This window comes from Salvelinus sp. IW2-2015, linkage group LG2 (assembly GCF_002910315.2).
Source record: "Salvelinus sp. IW2-2015 linkage group LG2, ASM291031v2, whole genome shotgun sequence".
NCBI lineage: Eukaryota > Metazoa > Chordata > Actinopteri > Salmoniformes > Salmonidae > Salvelinus > Salvelinus sp. IW2-2015.
This window is the reverse complement of record NC_036839.1, coordinates 27,705,881-27,725,619: the sequence shown is the minus strand read 5'-3', so window position 1 is coordinate 27,725,619 and position 19,739 is coordinate 27,705,881. Positions and strand designations below refer to the sequence as shown.

The following is a 19,739-nucleotide window of genomic DNA, read 5'->3' as shown; positions in this document are numbered from 1 at the left end:
AATTCGAAATGAAATCAACGAAGATGTGTACCATTCAATTGGATTTAGGTAAAAAATGTGGTTAAAAAAAATACAACAATGCGTAGAGGGATGGGTATGTTCCTCCAGGAGATGGCACTTGTGCTTTCTTTTAGAATGAATCCCAACCTTGTGGTCCCAACTGTTACAGCAGGGTTCCCCAATTGGCGGCCCACGGGCCGAATGCGGTGCGCGGGTGGTTTTATTTGGCCCCCCAAGTTTTCTGAGAAAAATAAATCGCTTTTGGAAATCTGTCCAAAGTATTCCCACACATAATAGAGAGATGTGATTGTATACAAATGATACTAATTAATAATTGATTGGATTTATATAGCACTCTTCTACTAACTGAGTTACTCAAAGCGCTTTGCATAGTATGGGGAAACACCTCATCCACCATCAATGTGTAGCACCCACCTCAGTGATGCATGGTGACCATTTTTGTGTCAGAAAGCTCATCACACATCAGCTATCTGGTGGAGAGGTGAGGAGTGATATCTGCCAATTAGGAATGAGGGGGATGATTAGGTGGCCTTGATGGAATGTGGCCAGGTTGGGATTTTGAATGACCAGTAAACCAGTTTTAACGCCTCATCCAAAAGACTGCACCGAATGCAGGGCAATGTCCCCAAATGTAATCAAGGTTTGAAATGATTATGCTTTAGTCAAATATTAAATCTGTTTCGGCTTATTGCGTTCAATTTCCAGTCTAAAACACTTTTTTATTATGTTTCAGCCACATGACCATCCGATCAAGAAGAAATTGGCCCGCAGCTGAATGTTGCTCTGTCATAGAGTGTGTATAGGAATGACACAAACCTTGTGAATAGGTGTCTGGACAAGTAATACATGACTGTCTCCCAGAAAGAGAAATACTGGACTATAAAAAAAAATGTGTTCAAACATCTTTGGCGCAGACAGTAAATAGCCTATTTTACTACAAGGACACCTTGATTTGTTATACATCATTTGCAATTGTTATTTGTTCATATTGTTCTTAATTTTGTTTGATATATTATATATTGTTATACAATATATTATAGTATATATGTCTAAATGTGTTATATATTGTTAAATACTGTCTATTATTGCTACACCATTTTGATTTCCATGCTCTGCTGCACTCTCATATTTCAAATAATCATAATGAAATATTTGAAATACAGTATTGCATTGAACACATTTGTGAACACATTGCCACTTGCTCGGCTGTACAGTACTTTTACCAACACAACCAAATTAATATGCATTAGTAAACATGCTGCTGACATTCTAGCAGATCCAGCTGCTCCTGCCTTCAGCTGATGAGTGGCACTATTTGGATAAGAATTATTGGCATCATGGGAAACGTGAAGCACAAACAATGAATAACCAGTAACTGACTTGTCCAGTGATCTGTGGTGTTAATAGTTGGGAAATCCAATGTCTGTTAGACCATGAAGGGACTATTTGGTAGTTGATACTACAGCATATAATTTAAGGTATCTGAAAATATTTATTGGCTATAAAGAATTGTCTTTCTTAAATGGTGATTTATTTTGCCTCTTCACAGTTACCTCTCCCTTATTTGAAAGAGTGGCCGGCCCGGCAGGTCAGGGGGCCTTTCTGGCTTCAGCAGCTGCTTTGCATTTTTACACCATAAGCAAAATGTGATGTCTTGGCAGTGAGGCACAAAAAGCATAAACCTGAAATGACCCACACCTCCATTTTGTCTTGGTCATTTCCACTTTCTATGTTTCCGTCCATGTATAGGATAATGTTCGTTGGTGTTTTCCTATCAAAAAACGTCTCTGTCCTGTTAGTTTTCATTAGAACAAGTTGGTGTGAGAGTTTATGGCTCACCCCTAACTTGGATTTAGCGACCTGCAGCTGTCCCCGGCTGACATGTGAGCCAGGCCAGTAGGACAGAAATGGCTTGCCTGTATAAATCACATCTCCATCCCCCCTGTGTTCGTTGACCAAAATAACCCTCTTCGGTGTATCAGTGGCGGGGGGCTGAGCGAGGCTGGGAGGGCCAGGGGACATGGAAACCCATTCCTGCTTTCTACAAATAGGACAGACTCAGTCAGCTCCTGGTTCCTCAAACCTCAACAATAGGGTTGGGGCCTGGCGGCCTTTCAATACAAATGGGCTGAATCTGGAACCTTTTGCTCTTGTTTACAAACATTTGTATATAGGCCCATTACGCCAAAATCCATATGGATGGAATGCAAACAAGGTTTTACAAGTTTTTTCTTTTGGTAAAAATAAATAAATCCAATGACAGCTAAGATACTGCCATAGTGAGTTCCGATGCTGCTATAGTTACAAGCTAAAATAAATACATTATGCGTACAAACACTACAAATAATGTTTGTAATATTCTCATATTTGGTTGTTTTTATTCATATCATCCTGTAATGTTTGATCAAAATGTTGTTGAAAAATAAACCCAGAAATTGTGAGGCGATGGATGGTATAAATATATTAAATTAAAGTATTTACTTCATAAAAATCCTATAAAACGCATGGTGGAAAGAGCGGGTGTTTGAGAACAACTCACACAGCCGGTCATGAAAACTGTTTCTAAATGACAGACACTCTGGCAAAATTATTTTGACAAGATACACCAAGATTATGTAAGCTTCGAGCATTACTTTTGTAAAGTGAGTTTCATTCCCCCTTCCTGCCTATGCCCATCCAAGCAGTCAAGTCAAGTGAGACAAATGTAGCTTATTGTATTTTGACAGCGCCTCATGCGTGGGAAGATAACGTGACTGACTGCAAGTACAAGCTCTACAAAGAAACTGGTTGCAGTAAGAATACAGACTGGATGAAAGCCTTACTTTGCAACAAGAACAGTACATGATTAGTGAGTCCACTCTATGAGTCCACTCCTGGCAGTGTGGTGCCAGCACAACAATCTCTCCCTCAACGTGTTGAAGATAAATGAGCTGATCGTGGACTACAGGAAAAGGAGGGCCGGGCACGTGGTAAGGCAGATTGAGAGCTTCCTTGTTGTCCACATCACGCATCAACTATCATGGTCTTAACACACCAAGACAGTCATGAACAGGGCACGACAATGCCTATTCCCCTTCAGGAGACTGAAAAGATTTGGCATGGGTCCTCAGAGCTTCAAAAAGTTATACAGCTGCACCATCGAGAGCATCCTGACTGGTTGCATCACCACCTGGTATGGCAACTGCTCGGCCTCCGACCACAAGGCACTACAGAGGGTAGTGCATACGACCCAGAACATTCCTGGGGCCAAGCTTCCTGCCATCCAGGACCTCTATACCAGGCGGTGTCAGAGGAAGACTCTAAAAATTGTCAAAGACTTCAGCCACCCTAGTCGTAGATTGTTCTCTCTGCTACCGCATGGCAAGTGGTACCGAAGCGCCAAGTCTAGGTCCATAAGGCTCCTTAACAGCTTCTACCCACAAGACATAAGACTGCTGAACAGTTAATCAAATGGCTACCTGGACTATTTGCATTGACCCCCTTTTTTTACACTGCTGCTACTTGCTGTTTATTATATATGCATTTTCACTTTACACCTTCCTATATGTACATATTACCTCAATTACCTCGAATAACCTGTACCCCCGCACATTGACTCGGTACCGGTACCCCATGTATATAGCCTCGTTATTGTTATTTTGTGTTACGTTTTTTAACTTTAGTTTATTTAGTAAATATTTTCTTAACTTAACTTAAGTTAATATTTCCTAACTTATTTTTCTTAAAACTTAATTGTTGTTTAAGGGCTTGTAAGTAAGAATTTCACGGTGAGGTCGACACCTGTTATATTCGGTGCATGTGACAAATACAATTGGATTTGATTTCAGCCTTATTTATGATAAACATTTGCTAACAACTACCATAGCAAACTAACAAGTTACTCAACTATGGTCCCGTGTGGCTCAGTTGGTAGAGCATGGCGCTTGCAACGCCAGGGTTGTGGGTTCATTCCCCACGGGGGGACCAGGATGAATATGTATGAACTTTCCAATTTGTAAGTCGCTCTGGATAAGAGCGTCTGCTAAATGACTTAAATGTAAACTAGCTAGCTAAACAAATGCTAAACATTAGCCATGATATAGCCCCCAACAAATACACTAGCATCAGACATGATTCATACATAAGACGTTTCATACATAATTCATACATAAGACTTTTTTGTACCTGCTGCTTGTTCATTTTATATTACTGGCATTTCATGTTTTTGCAACACTTTCACAGCATCTTAGCATTTACAGTAGTAGTGATGGGCACTGATATGGAAAGTCTACAGTATATCGATATCAGTTGCATTTTTCCGATAGAATAACGATATACACTGAGTATAAAAACATTAAGAACACCTTCCTAATATTGAGTTGCACCCAACAGGTGTCGAAAGCATTCCACAGGGATGCTGGCCCATGTTGACTCCAATGCTTCCCACAGTTCTGTCAAGTTGGCTAGGTGTCCTTTGGGTGGTGGACCATTATTGATACACAAGGGAAGGGAAACTGTTGAACGTGAAAAACCCAGCAGCGTTCCAGTTCTTGACACAAACTGGTGCACCTGGCACCTACTACAGTACCCCCTTCAAAGGCACTTTAATATTTTGTCTGGCCCATTCATCTACTGAATGGCACGCATACACAATCCATGTCTCAAATGTTTCAAGGCTTAAAAATCCTTATTTAACCTGTCTCCTCCCCTTCATCCACACCGATTGAAGTGGTTTTAACAAGTGACATCAAGGGATCATAGCTTTCACCTGAAAAGTGCATATTTTGTAGTCTCAGTGTACAGTTGAAGTTTACATACACCTTAGCCAAAAACATTTAAACTCAGTTTTTTACAATTCCTGACATTTAATCCTAGTAAAAATGCCCTGTTTTAGGTCAGTTAGGATCACCACTTAATTTTAAGAATGTGAAATGTCAGAATAATAGTAAAGAGAATGATTTATTTCAGCTTTTATTTCTTTCATCACATTCCCAGTGGGTCAGAAGATTACAGACACTCAATTAGTATTTAGTAGCATTGCCTTTAAATTGTTTAACTTGGGACAAACGTTTTGGGTAGCCTTCCACAAGCTTCCACAATAAATTGGGTGAATTTTGGCTCATTCCTCCTGACAGAGCTGGTGTAACTGAGTCAGGTTTGTAGGCCTCCTTGCCTCCTTACACGCCTTTTCAGTTCTGCCCACAAATTCTCTATATGATTGAGGTCAGGGCTTTGTGACGGTCACTCCAATACCTTGACTTTGTTGTCCTTAAGCCATTTTGCCACAACTTTGGAAGTATGCTTGTGGTCATTGTCCAGTTGGAAGACCCATTTGCGACCAAGCTTTAAATTCCTGACTGATGTCTTGAGATGTTGCTTCAATATATCCACATAATTTTCCTCCCTCATGATGCCATCTATTTTGTGAAGTGCACCAGTCCCTCCTGCAGCAAAGCACCCCCACAACATGATGCTGCCACCCCGTGCTTCACGGTTGGGATGGTGTTCTTCAGCTTGCAAGCCTCCCCCTTTTTCCTACAAACATAATGATGGTCATTATGGCCAAACAGGACAATATTTGTCCCCATGTGCAGTTGCGAACCGAAGTCGGGCTTTTTTATGGCTGTTTTGGAGCAGTGGCTTCTTCCTTGCTGAGCGGTCGATATAGGACTCGTTTTACTGTGGATAGATACTTTTGTAGCTGTTTCCTACAGCATCTTCACAAGGTCCTTTGCTGTTGTTCTCGGATTGATTTGCACTTTTCGCACCAATGTACGTTCATCTCTAGGAGACAGAACGCGTCTCCTTCCTGAGCGGTATGATGGCTGCGTGGTCCCATTGTGTTTATACTTGCGTACTATTGTTTGTACAGATGAACGTGGTACCTTCAGGCATTTGGGAATTTCTCCCAAGGATGAACCAGACCTGTGGAGGTCTACAAATGTTTTTCTGAGGTCTTGGCTGATTTCTTTTGATTTTCCCATGATGTCTAGCAAAGAGGCACTGTGTTTGAAGATAGGCCTTGAAATACATCCACAGGTACACCTCCAATTGACTCAAATGATGTCAATTAGCCTATCAGCAGCTTCTAAAGCCATGACATCATTTTCTGGAATTTTTCAAGCTGTTTAAAGGCACAGTCAACTTAGTGTATGTAAACTTCTGACCCACTGGAATTGTGATAGACTGAATTATACGTGAAATAATCTGTCTGTAAACAATTGTTGGAAAAATTACTTGTGTGATACACAAAGTAGATGTCCTAACCGACTTGCCAAAACTATAGTTTGTTAACAAGAAATTTGCGGAGTGGTTGAAAAACAAGTTTTAATGACTCCAACCTAAGTGTATGTAAACTTCCAACTTCAACTGTATATCGGTTTTATAAAAATAATTTTGCAATTGTATGAATGTTCACTTTTCTGTTCACTTCCACGGCTCTGTGAAGTCCGTACAACTGCTTTCTGATTTTCCATTAGGCCAGGTGTAAATGTTCTGGGAGCCTTTACCTACCTTTCCTGTCTGAATTCAGTGGGAAGTCCATCAACCATTGTTGGCCCATTTGTAGGAAATTCAGTTTGCTGAGTTGAAAGCTTGTGAGAAGTTTGTTGAGAGGGTTTTGTGCATGGAGGATCAGTCATGTAGCTTTTTTACATTATAGTGTAGAATAATATTACTATATGCTTTTTCATATCTATCAAACGATATCAATAGCATATCACATTATCTATATTGGTCCCCTCCACTAGCATATAGCCACTTTTTCATTTACCACTACATCGCTGGACATCACCTTCCTGTGCCCTGCACCCACACATATCTTGGCTTTTATTGACAGTGCTTTTTAGAGTATGTCTTTTCATATAGTTTACAATCCCAGGTCAGTTGTGGCAGGGATGAACTGTGTTACAGTGGGGCAATTTACTATATCTACAGAGTTTATTCTGCCTTTACATTACTTAGTCTTAATGATCTGGGATTTTGAAGGGTCTTGGAATAGTTTAGCAGCGATTGTTCAACCACCTGCAACATGGGAAACCTACATTAGCTAGCTACAGTGCCTTTCAAAAGTATTCAACCACCTTGGTGTTTTTCCTATTCTGTTTCATTATAACCTGTCTTTTAAATGGGTTTTAATTTGTATTTCATGTAATGGACATGACTGGTGTCAAATTGGTGAAGTGAAATGAAAAAATAACTTGGTTCAAAAAATTCAACAAAAAAAAATAGCGGAAAAGCAGTGCGTGCATATGTATTCACCCCCTTTGCTATGAAGCCCCTAAATAAGATCTGGTGCAACAAATTACCTTCAGAAGTCACATAATTACTTAAATAAAGTCCACTTGTGTGCAATCTAAGTGTCACATGATCTGTCACATGATCTCAGTATATATATGCACCTGTTCTGAAAGGCCTCAGAGTCTGCAACATCACTAAGCACCATTAAATCCATTATTAAAAAATAGAAAGAATATGGCACCACAACAAACCTGCCAAGAGAGGGCCGCCCACCAAAACTAATGGACTAGGCAAGGAGGGAGGCTACCCAAATTTATCAGAGAGTCAACAAAGAGACCAAAGATAACCCTGAAGGAGCTGCAAAGCTCCCCTGCTGAGATTGGAGTATCTGTCCATAGGACCACTTTAAGCCGTACACTCCACAGAGCTGGGCTTTTTAGAAGAGTGGCCAGAAAAAAGCCATTGCTTAAAGAAAAAAATAAGCAAACACATTTGGTGTTTGCCAAAAGGCATGTGGGAGACTCCCCAAACATATGGAAGTAGGTACTCTGGTCAGATGAGACAAAAATGTAGCTTTTTGGTCATCAAGGAAAACGCTATATCTGGCGCAAACCCAACACCTCTCATCAGCCCGAGAACACCATCCAGGGACTGGGAAATTGATCAGAATGGAAGGAATGATGGATGGCACTAAATACAGGGAAATTCTTGAGGGAAACCTGTTTCAGTCTTCCAGAGATTCGAGACTGGAATGGAGGTTCACCTTCCAGCAGGACAATGACCCTAAGCATACTGCTAAAGCAACACAAGTGGTTTAAGGGGAAACTTTTAAATGTCTAGGAATGAGTTAGTCAAAGCCCTGACCTCAATCCAGTTGAGAATCTGTGACTTAAAGATTACTGTACACCAGCGGAACCCATCCAACTTGAAGGAGCTGGAGCAGTTTTGCCTTGAAGAATGGGCAAAAATCCCAGTGGTTAGATGTGCCAAGCTTATAGAGACATACCCAAAGAGACATGCAGCTGTAATTGCTGCAAAATGTGGCTCTACAAAGTATTGACTTTGGGGGGGTGAATAGTTATGCACGCTCAAGTTTTCAGTTTTTTTTTTTGTCTTATTTCTTGGTTGTTTCACAATAAAAAATATTTTGCATCTTCAAAGTGGTAAGCATGTTGTGTAAATCAAATGATACAACGCCCTCAAAAATCTATTTTAATTCCAGGTTGTAAGGCTACAAAATAGGAAAAATGCCAAGGGGGGTGAATACTTACGCAAGTCACTGTATCTATGCAAATCAGCTACTGAATATCCCTAATATCTAGGACCAAAATATAATGCTGTATAATTATTATAACAGAGTTGGTTGTGTTGCCAATTTAGTGCAACTTTGTCACTAGGTCTAGGGATTTGTCAGACCACCCTAGTGACTTTTTCTATGAAAGTAACAAATTCAGCGACAAATTCAGCTACTGTAATTTTTACAATTGCCCCTGGGTTTTCCCTTAGAGTTTTGATAGGCCTAAATATAGAATTTATTTTCAGTCAGCCGAGATGAGAGTGAAAGAGAGCAGCTGCCTGACTAGGACCAGACCAGACTGTAAGAGCAGCCAACAGTGCTCTGTGCTTCTGAGAGAAAACATGAGGGGAGGGGGAAAAAGGTCACTGATCACAAGCAATGGCAATTTAATTTTGTGACATCATGAATACAGTATACAATATACAGTATAAAACATTGTAAACCATATCCCAAAATAAACTCATTATAAACATAACAAAGCATTAGGCTATACAACCTTTTCAGGTGTTTCCCAACACCCGCAAAATGGCGACGTCCTAATTACAAAAAAGTATCAAATTATTTTGTTCTTCTTTTAATAGTGTAGCCAAGGTGGGGCATTGAACATAACTTGTGGTTACTGAATATCCCATGGCATCTTACAGCAAGTGTAGGGCTGTTAACCCTGTCCTGAACAAATACTCAACCTGGCCATACCATCATGGCGAGCTTATTGTCATCATGGTGACCTTATTGTTCCCAGCTTCAAAAGCTCATTCACCCCTCACTTCTCCATTGCATTAGCACCCAGATCATTGAATGTTCTCTATCAATTTGCTAGTCAAATAAAAAATAAAAACGTTTTCAAGTACATGGTTGGGTTTAATACCAAGTTAATTCAGGAATTATCCATTATTTTCTAATAGGATGCTTTCAATTTACAGTATATTGTGAATGATCCCATATATTACAGTCATTTTACAGTCATTTCTCAATATACAAAGTTTCTAAAAGAAATAGGATGTCCAGATGTATACGTGATGTAATATGCTTGATTCAGAGGCGTTGGGTTAAATGTGGAAGACACATTTCAGTTGAATGCATTCAGTTGTACAACTGACTATGTATCTCCCTTTCCTTTCCTTGTTGGTTACAATCCTTTTAGTTGTTACATTTTCAATAAATTATTTCGACAAAAATATTTCAGAGCTAGATATGAACATGATTGGCATACTAAACCTTACTGGTCAAGACATTCAATGTTTCCCAGAGGATGGATGTTGAACATCTTCAAGCAATGTTGTTACCAAAGCAGGTTACAAAACCTAGAGTTATCTAACACTCAAGTCTTACTAACTTGGCACTAATTATCAACACATATAACCTGCACTAAGTCTACTGTACATGTTGGTACAGTACACCAACATATTGCCAACAGTTTATATTTTAATTTGTTTAAGTCTATGGGATGTAACTAGCATGGTGACTAATAGTGTAAATATTGAATTTGTTCCTCTTGTAACGAGGTTCGTCTTTAGTTTGAGTGACAGGGACAGCCACTCTCTCGTTTTGGTCACCAGCTATTTAATGAGTCAGAGTTACTTATTTTTTGTACATTAATAAAATATTAGCTTCTGAAGTGTTAAGTTGATTTAAGTTAACTCCATATTAATTATCACCTTTTATGAAAGAGTAAATATTAGGACCCAAACAAAGAGCAATGAAACGCTGATCTCCCACCAGTGTGGAGTGAGTGACAGGTGTGAGCTTGCATAAATGGCTCCTTTTCCCATGATGCCTCTGACAGGGTGGCCAATGGGGAGTGGCAGTGAAGTGATGATGCTGTTTTGTCCCCAAGTATATAAAGTTAAACAACCATATTGGTACTTCTGAGCAGTTGGAGCATTCCCAGCCTTGCCTCAGGTGTAGGGATTTGCAAGGAGAAAAACAGAACTACACAGCTAAGAAACTGTGTGGTTTTGTTTTTGGGGGGTTATTTGGGAGGCTCAACCGTTCTCACCTTGGATTTTCTGGGAACATTTCTGGATAAAGAGATAGGTGCTGAGGCTATAGCCATCTGGGCACTGTCCCATCTGTTCAAGGCACCCTTGTGGATACAAGTAAGTCATTTTTACTTGGTAATCAATGATGAAACATTTCTTATTTCTTAAATCATTGTTTACATTGTTTGTTGCTAAACAATAGTTTTAGCAAGAATGGTTCCACAGTATGAACATTGTTATATTTGATTGTAAATATTTATAATACTTTGTCACTTACTGTTAATTAAATATGTTTACATTAAATACGCTGTTGCTGATAACTGCTGTTTTGGATCCCTCAAGGTTACTTTATGGTGCATTTGGATTGGTGCTATGATTCAGAAAGCCAAGAATAGCCCCTGATAGCATTAGAGTGGTGTCCCAGCTGCGGAGCAATGTCTTTTTAAGGGAATCAGCAGCAGGGATATCAGTTGCACCTACAGTTATGTGCCACATGGTGACTGTCAATCAAGCAAGCGGGGGACAGATTATTTTTGGAGACTGCCATATCTGTCGCTCAGATTCCAATCTTGAAATATCTGAAGTTAATTCAGTTTTGTACAGGTTTTTATTGAATGCTAATGTCTGATGACATTTGACATGATGGTCCAAGTTTTTTGATGTATTGGAAAAACATGTATTTATGGTGGTCATAAACCCCCTAAAACAGGGGATTTGAGCAGGCCCTCCCATAGGAATTCATAGGAGTAAAATATTTTTGCTTTATCACTTGGATTATCCTACATTTAAACCCATGACATTATGATACTCTCAAAGCAATTCTTATAGCCTATTGTGTAAATGTAAAATAAGGAAGATATTTGGTATTTTTGGATAATGTTTTGATATAGGTAAAGTTCCTCCCTAGTGACAGAGTTGATTGATATTTTGACTGACAGGGACAGTCTGGTAGTGTCACTTCAGTTATAGCAATGCCATGGTATCAAAGTGAGTTTACAGAAGGGCTGCCTGTGATATAAGAAATACATTGCCCTCAATTTGAAGCTTAAAGAGATATTCTGGTGGAGTTTTGGATCCATTTTGTTGTTGTAGTATACGGATGCAATGTCATGATCAGAAATGTCTCAGATTAATGTGGACAGGGACATTTGTGTGCACCTGGCCTTTGTCATTTGCTTGACATAAAACATACATTTATCTCTAGTATGTTTTAATCCCAGGCTGATAATAGCCTAGCCATTGACATTCAATTGGGATAATTTATTAATATATTGATGTTGACATTTCACTGTTGCATGGAAGTAGGCCTACACAGCCTGCATGGAAGTGTCTCAGAGACGGTTTCTAAAGAGGAATATTACATTTCCATATTGGATATCTGACTGCTTCTGAATAAGAGCTGATGGAGAAAGTTGTTGAGCCAGGGCAGATTTTAACTTGAGTAACTTATAAAACATTCAGAGTGAATTTACTAAACGTTTTGTGAATTGTGACTATGGGGAAGTAAATTGGTTTAAATGTTATAAAATGTAGCCTATGTAACATTGTTACATCCTAATTTCTTGTCAAACAACATAAGCCTACATAGGGAGGTTTAGGTCACGAGATTCCCGACAAATTATAGTATTTTGTTATTATAATGAAAAAATGAATATAACAACTGAAATTTGGTCTAATTGGTGAAGTTAGATATTGATATCTTGTAAATTGTATAATGTAGGCAGAAACCTGGTACTTGTAATGTAAGCCCAGGCCTGATTCTTCTAGAATGTAGGACTGGTGCCTGTGAATGTCATGAAATAAGCCTAGCTATTTACGTCCAATCTTGCTCATATGGTTACATGCATGGTAATGCATTTCTGAACCTGCCAATTGCAATTCTGAACTTTTTATGATCTATTTTAAACATTCTAGTGAAATAAAGACTTCATGGATTGCAGACTTGTGTTAGTGAGAGCTCTATATTCCCAAATGGGCTGCCTATGGTTCTTAGAAAGATCCAGATAGATTATGTGTAGGCCTATTCACCCAAAAAGGTAGTATGACTGGGAGAAGTGAGAGTGGAAAATATAGGTTAACTTCCAATTGTTTGGTATGTTAATTTAATGATCAATGCAAAAAGTAGGCATACATGTCTCTTGGCCATTTCTGTTGTGTAATTACATAGATTTTTACGTTTAGAGTGGCACTGTAAATTGCCTGTAGGCCTAGGCATTGTAGGCCACATGTTAACTGTTAACTGAGTTGATTTGACATCTGATCATTTGATGAGTCGATTAGTTCTCAACCTACTGATTGTCAGCCTCCAGTTGTTATTGTCTCGTCTTTGGGCGGACACTAGGTACTGTGTCCCAGGGTTTGGCCAGGGTTTGGCCCTAACATGCAGACTCCATGGAGCCTCTGATTTCTGGAATTGACAGACAGACAAGCTGCTTTGGGCCAGGTGCAGGGAGCATTTCTGACGAGTCCCTCAGCCTCATTTCTCTGCTGCTAAAAATATCCTGTTGTGCTGCTCTCAGATAGTTTCGGACCCTTCATATACTGTATTAAGTAAAACCATATCACTCAGCTAGATATCAAATGGGTATTGTTGTGAGACCAAAGTATAGACTGCAGATTAAAATAAGCTGTTAGCTAAATCTGGCACTAATACACCTCAGTATTGTCTAAATTGTTGATTATTGTGTCGGCCTAATAATATAAATATAGAATATGTCCCTGTTAAATAGCCTAAATGATATAAATAAACATGTAGTCCTATTGGCTGTAGGCTATTTTGAATTAGTAGTTTAACTCTGTGTTTTCATGTTGTGTCTTTCTTCCAGGGTGCCATCCACAATGTCAACACAGGCGCCAACATTTACACAGCCGCTGCAGAGCGTTGTGGCACTAGAGGGTAGTGCCGCAACGTTCGAGGCGCAAGTTAGTGGTAAGACATCTTTCTTTTTTTCTTGTCACGAAGTTCCAGTTGTCTGCAATTCTATTCACATCACACATTTTGACCTAGCCACCGACCTTGTTTCTAGAACTTTAGCTACCAATTGATAATCTCAGTCAATTGTTAATTGATTCAAGCAAGCAACATTTATCTTAACAGACGTCAGATAATCTATATGAATACATATTAACATTTGTCAACAGTATCATTAATAAAACAAATTACAAACTTTACCTCCAGGTAATCCAGTTCCTGAGGTGAGCTGGTTCCGTGATGGCCAGGTTCTTTCCGCTGCCGCTCTGCCCGGCGCACAGATCTCGTTCAGCGATGGCCGCGCTGTTCTGATGATCCCTGCTGTGACAGCCGCACACAGTGGAAGATTTTCTGTGAGAGCCACCAATGGTGCTGGACAAGCCACTAGCACCGCTGAACTTCTTGTTACAGGTGACATGTTGTATTTATTTTACCTGAGATCTGTTTTAATTGGTGGTTCAGTTATTGTGTGACTCTCACTAACACAAATGTTCTCTTACAGTGGAGACCGCACCACCCAACTTTATTCAGAGACTTCAGAGTATGACCGTGAGACAAGGAAGCCAAGTGAGACTGGATGTTCGTGTTGCAGGAATCCCTACACCTGTGGTAAAGTTCTACAGAGAGGGAGCTGAGATACAGAGCTCTGCTGACTTTCAGATTGTTCAAGAAGGAGACCTTTACAGTTTGTTGATTGCCGAAGCCTTCCCAGAGGATTCTGGAACTTACTCTGTAAATGCTTCAAACAGCAGCGGACGGGCTACCTCCACTGCTGAACTGCTGGTTCAAGGTGAGACTGCATGACTCCTTTAACTTTAATCATTAATGATGGGAAACAGGAATCATGTGGGTAGATGAGCAGAGAATGAGCCAAAGCTTACTCATATTGGTATTTATGTTTGGAACTAAAATACATTAGTAAAAAACATTTAAGAAAACATGTAAAATAATGTAATTTAGTATTTCTGTATTTTGGATTCATGCTGTGTCAATAGATTAAATGCTCATATATATATGTATATATATATATATATAGAGAGAGAAAGTTATATATATATATAGAGTTATACATATAGAGATGTCAAGTATTTATGTTAATTCTAGATATAATTATTTTCCAATGTCCAGGTGAAGAGGTAGCAGTCCCTGCTAAGAAGACAAAGACTATTATGTCATCATCTTCTCAGATGACGTCTTCTCAGACCCGCCAGACCAGAGAGGCCAGAGTAAGATTCTACTGTAGTCTTAGTCCAAAGTCATATATAAGCTTTAAAAAAAAGTGAACCCAGTGAGAAAAACTAAATTCTCCATTGAAAAAACATAATTTCAATCAGTTTCTCCATTGAAAAGACATAATTTCAATCAGTTTCGCCATTGAAATTACATCTTTTCAACCAGTTTTGCTCACTGGGAAGTATACCTTCAACAATAGAAAATGCTATAAAAGATATGAAACCTTGCTTACTCCAACTAACTTTCTCCTCTTTCATTTCAGAGAGTGGAGTCACATTTCCAGTCCAGCTCTATGATGGAAATGCGTGTTGAAGGTGGTGTAGTGACCCAGACATTGGCACACAAGACCCCACCACGTGTGCCTCCAAAGCCAACCTCAACCTCCAAGTCCCCAACACCACCATCTCTTGCAGCCAGGGTTGCAGGCGGACGTCATCAGTCACCATCACCTGTGAGACATGTCAAGGCGCCCACTCCGGCCCCTGTCAGGTAAGACATTTGATCTTCATCCTATTGGAAAACACAGGGCTGGTTTCCTGGACTCCTATTAAGTCTACTACTGGACTACAAAAAGCATGCTCAATTGGGATTCTCCGTTCAAAGAGCTTTGTAGTCCTGGACTAGGCTTAGTCTAGGTCTGGGAAACCGACTCACATTGCTATTGTAGTAGACTTCAAACTCTTACATTTGTGTCTATTCTGAAATAATGTTTGTGTGCCTGTTTTCCATTTTCAGGTCTGCCTCTCCCACTTCTGCCTCAAGACTGTCTGTGTCACCAATCAGACCAGTCAAATCCCCACTGACCACACGCAAACAAGTATCCCATAGTCCAGATGTGCCTCCACCATGGAAGCAGGGAGAGGGATTTGTGGCAGAGTCCAGCTACAGCATGACCGCTGCCTCTAGTGCCAGTCATGTCCAGACTTCTGCCACCCATGTTCACATGGAGCAGCACTGGGAGGGCTCTTATGGATTGAAAACGACTGGTGCTGCTGTATCTGGTGTCGCTGTGAGAGAGGTAAGGAGATCGCCATCTGGGCCGCTCAACTCTGTGGGAGTGGATCCATCTAGTGGTCTACTGCAGGGTTTCCCAAACTCCCTCCTGCCCCTCCAGCTTGATGATTAGTTGATTATTTGAATCAAATTATTTGTGTAGGGCTAGGGCAAGAAACAAAATGTGCACGGGGGGAGAAAAGAGCCTCAATAGATGTGAATATGGCAAGTTGAATGGTTACACACAACAGAATGTTTCAATGAGCAAATAACTACACGGATATGTTGAACTTTTTGTCATCAGTGTGATGTTTTCCTTGTTCAATGTTATTACTGTGATCCATAACAGAAGGTTATGGAGCAAATTAGGAGCAAATTACTACACAGATATTCTAACTTAAGGATAGGAATGATGATGGTGTCTTAAGACTCGTTGACAGACATGTTCACCACTTGGTTCTGGAGCTGGTCTACCACTTGGTTCTGGAGCAAATTACTACACAGATATTACTGATAATCATACATGTGATACGTTTTCCTCGTTCAATGTTCTTATATGATGTTCATGCATTTGATTGCTTCCTAATCACACTAACAAATGGAAGCGCCAGCAGCATGATACGGATGATAAAGTGATTGCTGTAGCTACCGTGGGAGCAGCGGTGGACCAGGCTCGTAGCTGCAACACCCAGTCTGTAGATGGATCCTGCACACAGACAAGCTCTGCTGCTGTGTTTATAGCACCAATACAGGAGCAGGTAGATTAGAAATAAAACCCTCTCCCCTCCATATCCACCAAAGGAGGCTGGTGGAAGGAGCTATAGCAGTACAGACTCATTGTAATGCTGGAGTGGAATAATGGAACAGAGTCAAACATGTGGTTTCCATATGAAGCAACCAGGGCAATAGTGGTGGCAGCAGTTGTCAAAATGGCTGGTGAGGCAGAGGGAGAAACTGTCGACACTGAGATCCAACATGGAGATAATATTGGAAGCTTCACTGCTTCAAGTATGATGGTGACTACTGAGGAGCAGGTAGCTGAGGTGTGATGATGACACACCAGTGATCACTCCCCATTTCCTCCTTTGTTTTTATTCATTATACAAAATGATCAAAACTTACATCTCTACATCAAACATGTCTAACAAAACAAAGCACAGGTATAAACAAGAAAATACAAAATAAATACAATATATATATATATATATAAATAACAAATATGAATATTTCCTCCATTTTACTCTCTCACTTTCCCCATTTCTTTTGTTACATCCCTTTCTCTTTATAGTCCTGTTTTTGTCAACCTCCTGGTGGCATGTTTTAAGAGGTTTGCTGAGCGCTAAGTCCTCATCATTATGTGACTAAACCACTTCATAATATTGCTGTGAATGCACAGTATGATGCAATGATATGTTAAATTACACAACATGTTCTTTGTAGATGTTTTGTTACATTCATTTGTATGTTATGTTTTGTTATGTTATGTCAACTTTTTGTTGTTACTACTGCCATGGATGATGTGTATGATCTATGTGCTGTATGTGTTACATTCACTGCTTGTTGTCTCAAAAGGTTAAGGGTGGGAAAAAAGCGGAGGCAAAGGCTAAAGTGGTTGCTGCTGTTGACCTAGCACGTGTTCGGAAGCCTGTGCATGGAGAGCGGGGTCATGCTGAAGAGGAAACCATAGATTCTGATTTAAAACAGCAGACGATGCTGTCTACTACTGAGCAACAATTCTCAACGAGGACTGAGGCTGGGCAAATGCAAACAACAATTCAAACCCTTGCTCCTGAACAGAGTATTCATGTCTCCCAGGTTAGACGTGACTTTTAAGTAGACAACAGAAGAAAAAAGAAAAACATTAAAAAATTAGTAATTTGTTCTATTTTTGGGGTTGTAATCACTCAATCTGAACTCCATTGGTTATTTTAGATGCAAAGAACTACCACTCAAGTGGATACTGGCCTTGCACCATCCCCAATTCCACATTTCACAGTTTCAAAAGTTATGGTTCCTAAACCTGACCATAGCTATGAGGTAAGCATAGGCAACATCGGGTAAGCAGTGCAACATAACAGAAACAAGAAAATAAATCAATAATTGTCTATCTTATAATCGGGGGTAGATATTTATACATATGTAAACATGGTTCCTGCTTGCCTGAGATGCAACTTTCTATCTTTGTAGCAATAATTCAGATGAGAACTTAATACAACATGTAATCTAAACAATAATGATTTGTTATATTTGATTTTGGTCTTAATCACTCCCCTCCTATTACCATTAATCAATAGTTATACTAATAATGTAATATTCGTTTGAATAATCCTCTAACATACTGTAGTTTTATACTTTATTTTAAACCCCTCCATTCATATAGGCTTTAATCAAACTAACTTAGATTCCCCATCTTGTGGCTAAACAAAACAAACCCAAGACGTTCATAATGTTTTGTTCTGATTCGTGATGATAATGGTATTCTCCTTGGGTTGATCAGGTTTCAATAGCAGGTTCTGCTATTGCCACACTGCAGAAAGAGTTATCCTCTACCTCTGCACATGCTGCTCAAAAGATCATCAAGCCAGTCAAGCCTCCATCTCATAAGATTGTGGTGGCGACAAGAGTGACGCCAGAGCCGACCCCGCCTCCGTTTAAAGATATCGCAGACAGATATCAGACACATTTCGACACTCAGTTACAGCAGAAACAGATAGGCACTTCGTTTTCAGGGGGCATGGAGCAAATTTATGAGGACTGGGAACAACAGGTTTGTAACCCAGGTGTTTTTCAGATACTAGTCCCCATGTGTTAGAACCTCTCCTCTCCAGTGTCTTAACAGTTCTCCTTAGTTGCTACTAATCTTAACATCAGCCTTGTATACCTCCCCTCCTACGACACCCTCTAACTAAACCAGTCCATTTGTCTTTTGTCGTCCAAGTACATTTTTGTCCACTGCAAAAAAAATGTGCACACACACACATAGTGCTAGAAATAGTATGACATTAACAGAGATGTGTGTATTCCCTAGGTTGTTGAAACAGCAGTTGTTCCATCACCAATGGAGGAGCCAACTGTGCCACCTACTCTTGTGGCTGTAAGTATTTTAATATTTTTCATTCTTCATTCTTAAAAAAAAAAAATATATAATTTTATTTTTCATTACTTTTACCTATAGATTAGCATTTTACTGATCATGTGTGTGTTGTTTTCAGGGCTTGAAGAACGTGACTGTGACTGAGGGTGAATCTGTGACTCTGGAATGTCAGATCACTGGTCACCCTGCCCCTGGCATCATGTGGTTCAGAGAGGACTACAGAATTGAGAGCTCCATTGACTTCCAGATCACTTATGAGAGTAAATGTGCCCGTCTGGTCATCCGCGAGGCCTTCGCAGAAGACAGCGGTCGCTTCACTTGCACTGCTACTAGCGAGGCTGGAACCATCAGTACATCCTGCTACCTGCTTGTCAAAGGTAAAGAGCATAAAGACAATGTTATGTATGTCTACCTATACCTTATTGGAATGATTAAACCTGACTTTGATTAAACCTGACTTTGATTAAACCTGACTTTATATTGCAGTGTCAGAGGAGATTGAGAGCAGAGAGGACACTACTGTGTCTGAATATGTTGAAACTTCTGCAGAGCATCAGTGAGTAGAAAACAGCATGAACTGTTAACAAATGTGTTATTTACGAGTTTGCTTTGAAAGCATACAAATTTATAGTTTTTTTGCTTAAGATTGTAGACAATTTCTTGCTCAAGATATTAGATAGTTAAATCATTAAACCTTCCTTTTAGGATTAGCATTGGAGCCAAGGAGGAGACCATGTCGGAGGTGAGCGCTGTTGCAGAGACTGTGGAAGCAGCTCCCTTCTTTGTCAAGAAGCCAACTGTGCAGAAGTTGGTGGAGGGCGGAAGTGTTGTCTTTGAGTGCCAGATCGGAGGCAGCCCCAAGCCCCACATTATCTGGAAGAAGACTGGAGTACCCCTTACTACTGGATACAGGTGACACATTTCTAGTCA

At 39.9% G+C, this 19,739-nt stretch overlaps 1 protein-coding gene across 1 annotated transcript in view; it reads left to right on the top strand.

Moving 5' to 3' along the window:
- Positions 1–10,422: 10,422 nt before the first annotated feature.
- ttn.1 (titin, tandem duplicate 1) overlaps positions 10,423–19,739 on the top strand; it is a 167,479-nt gene continuing 158,162 nt past the window's right edge. Inside the window, exons 1-14 of the mRNA XM_070448227.1 lie at positions 10,423–10,635; positions 13,344–13,447; positions 13,697–13,900; positions 13,992–14,279; positions 14,618–14,715; positions 14,985–15,211; positions 15,458–15,740; positions 17,288–17,530; positions 17,648–17,752; positions 18,213–18,482; positions 18,744–18,809; positions 18,928–19,186; positions 19,296–19,365; positions 19,515–19,721. Of these exons, the coding sequence (XP_070304328.1) occupies positions 13,357–13,447; positions 13,697–13,900; positions 13,992–14,279; positions 14,618–14,715; positions 14,985–15,211; positions 15,458–15,740; positions 17,288–17,530; positions 17,648–17,752; positions 18,213–18,482; positions 18,744–18,809; positions 18,928–19,186; positions 19,296–19,365; positions 19,515–19,721 (2,411 nt within the window). The 5' untranslated portion in view covers positions 10,423–10,635; positions 13,344–13,356. The remainder of the gene's footprint in view (positions 10,636–13,343; positions 13,448–13,696; positions 13,901–13,991; positions 14,280–14,617; positions 14,716–14,984; positions 15,212–15,457; positions 15,741–17,287; positions 17,531–17,647; positions 17,753–18,212; positions 18,483–18,743; positions 18,810–18,927; positions 19,187–19,295; positions 19,366–19,514; positions 19,722–19,739) is intronic.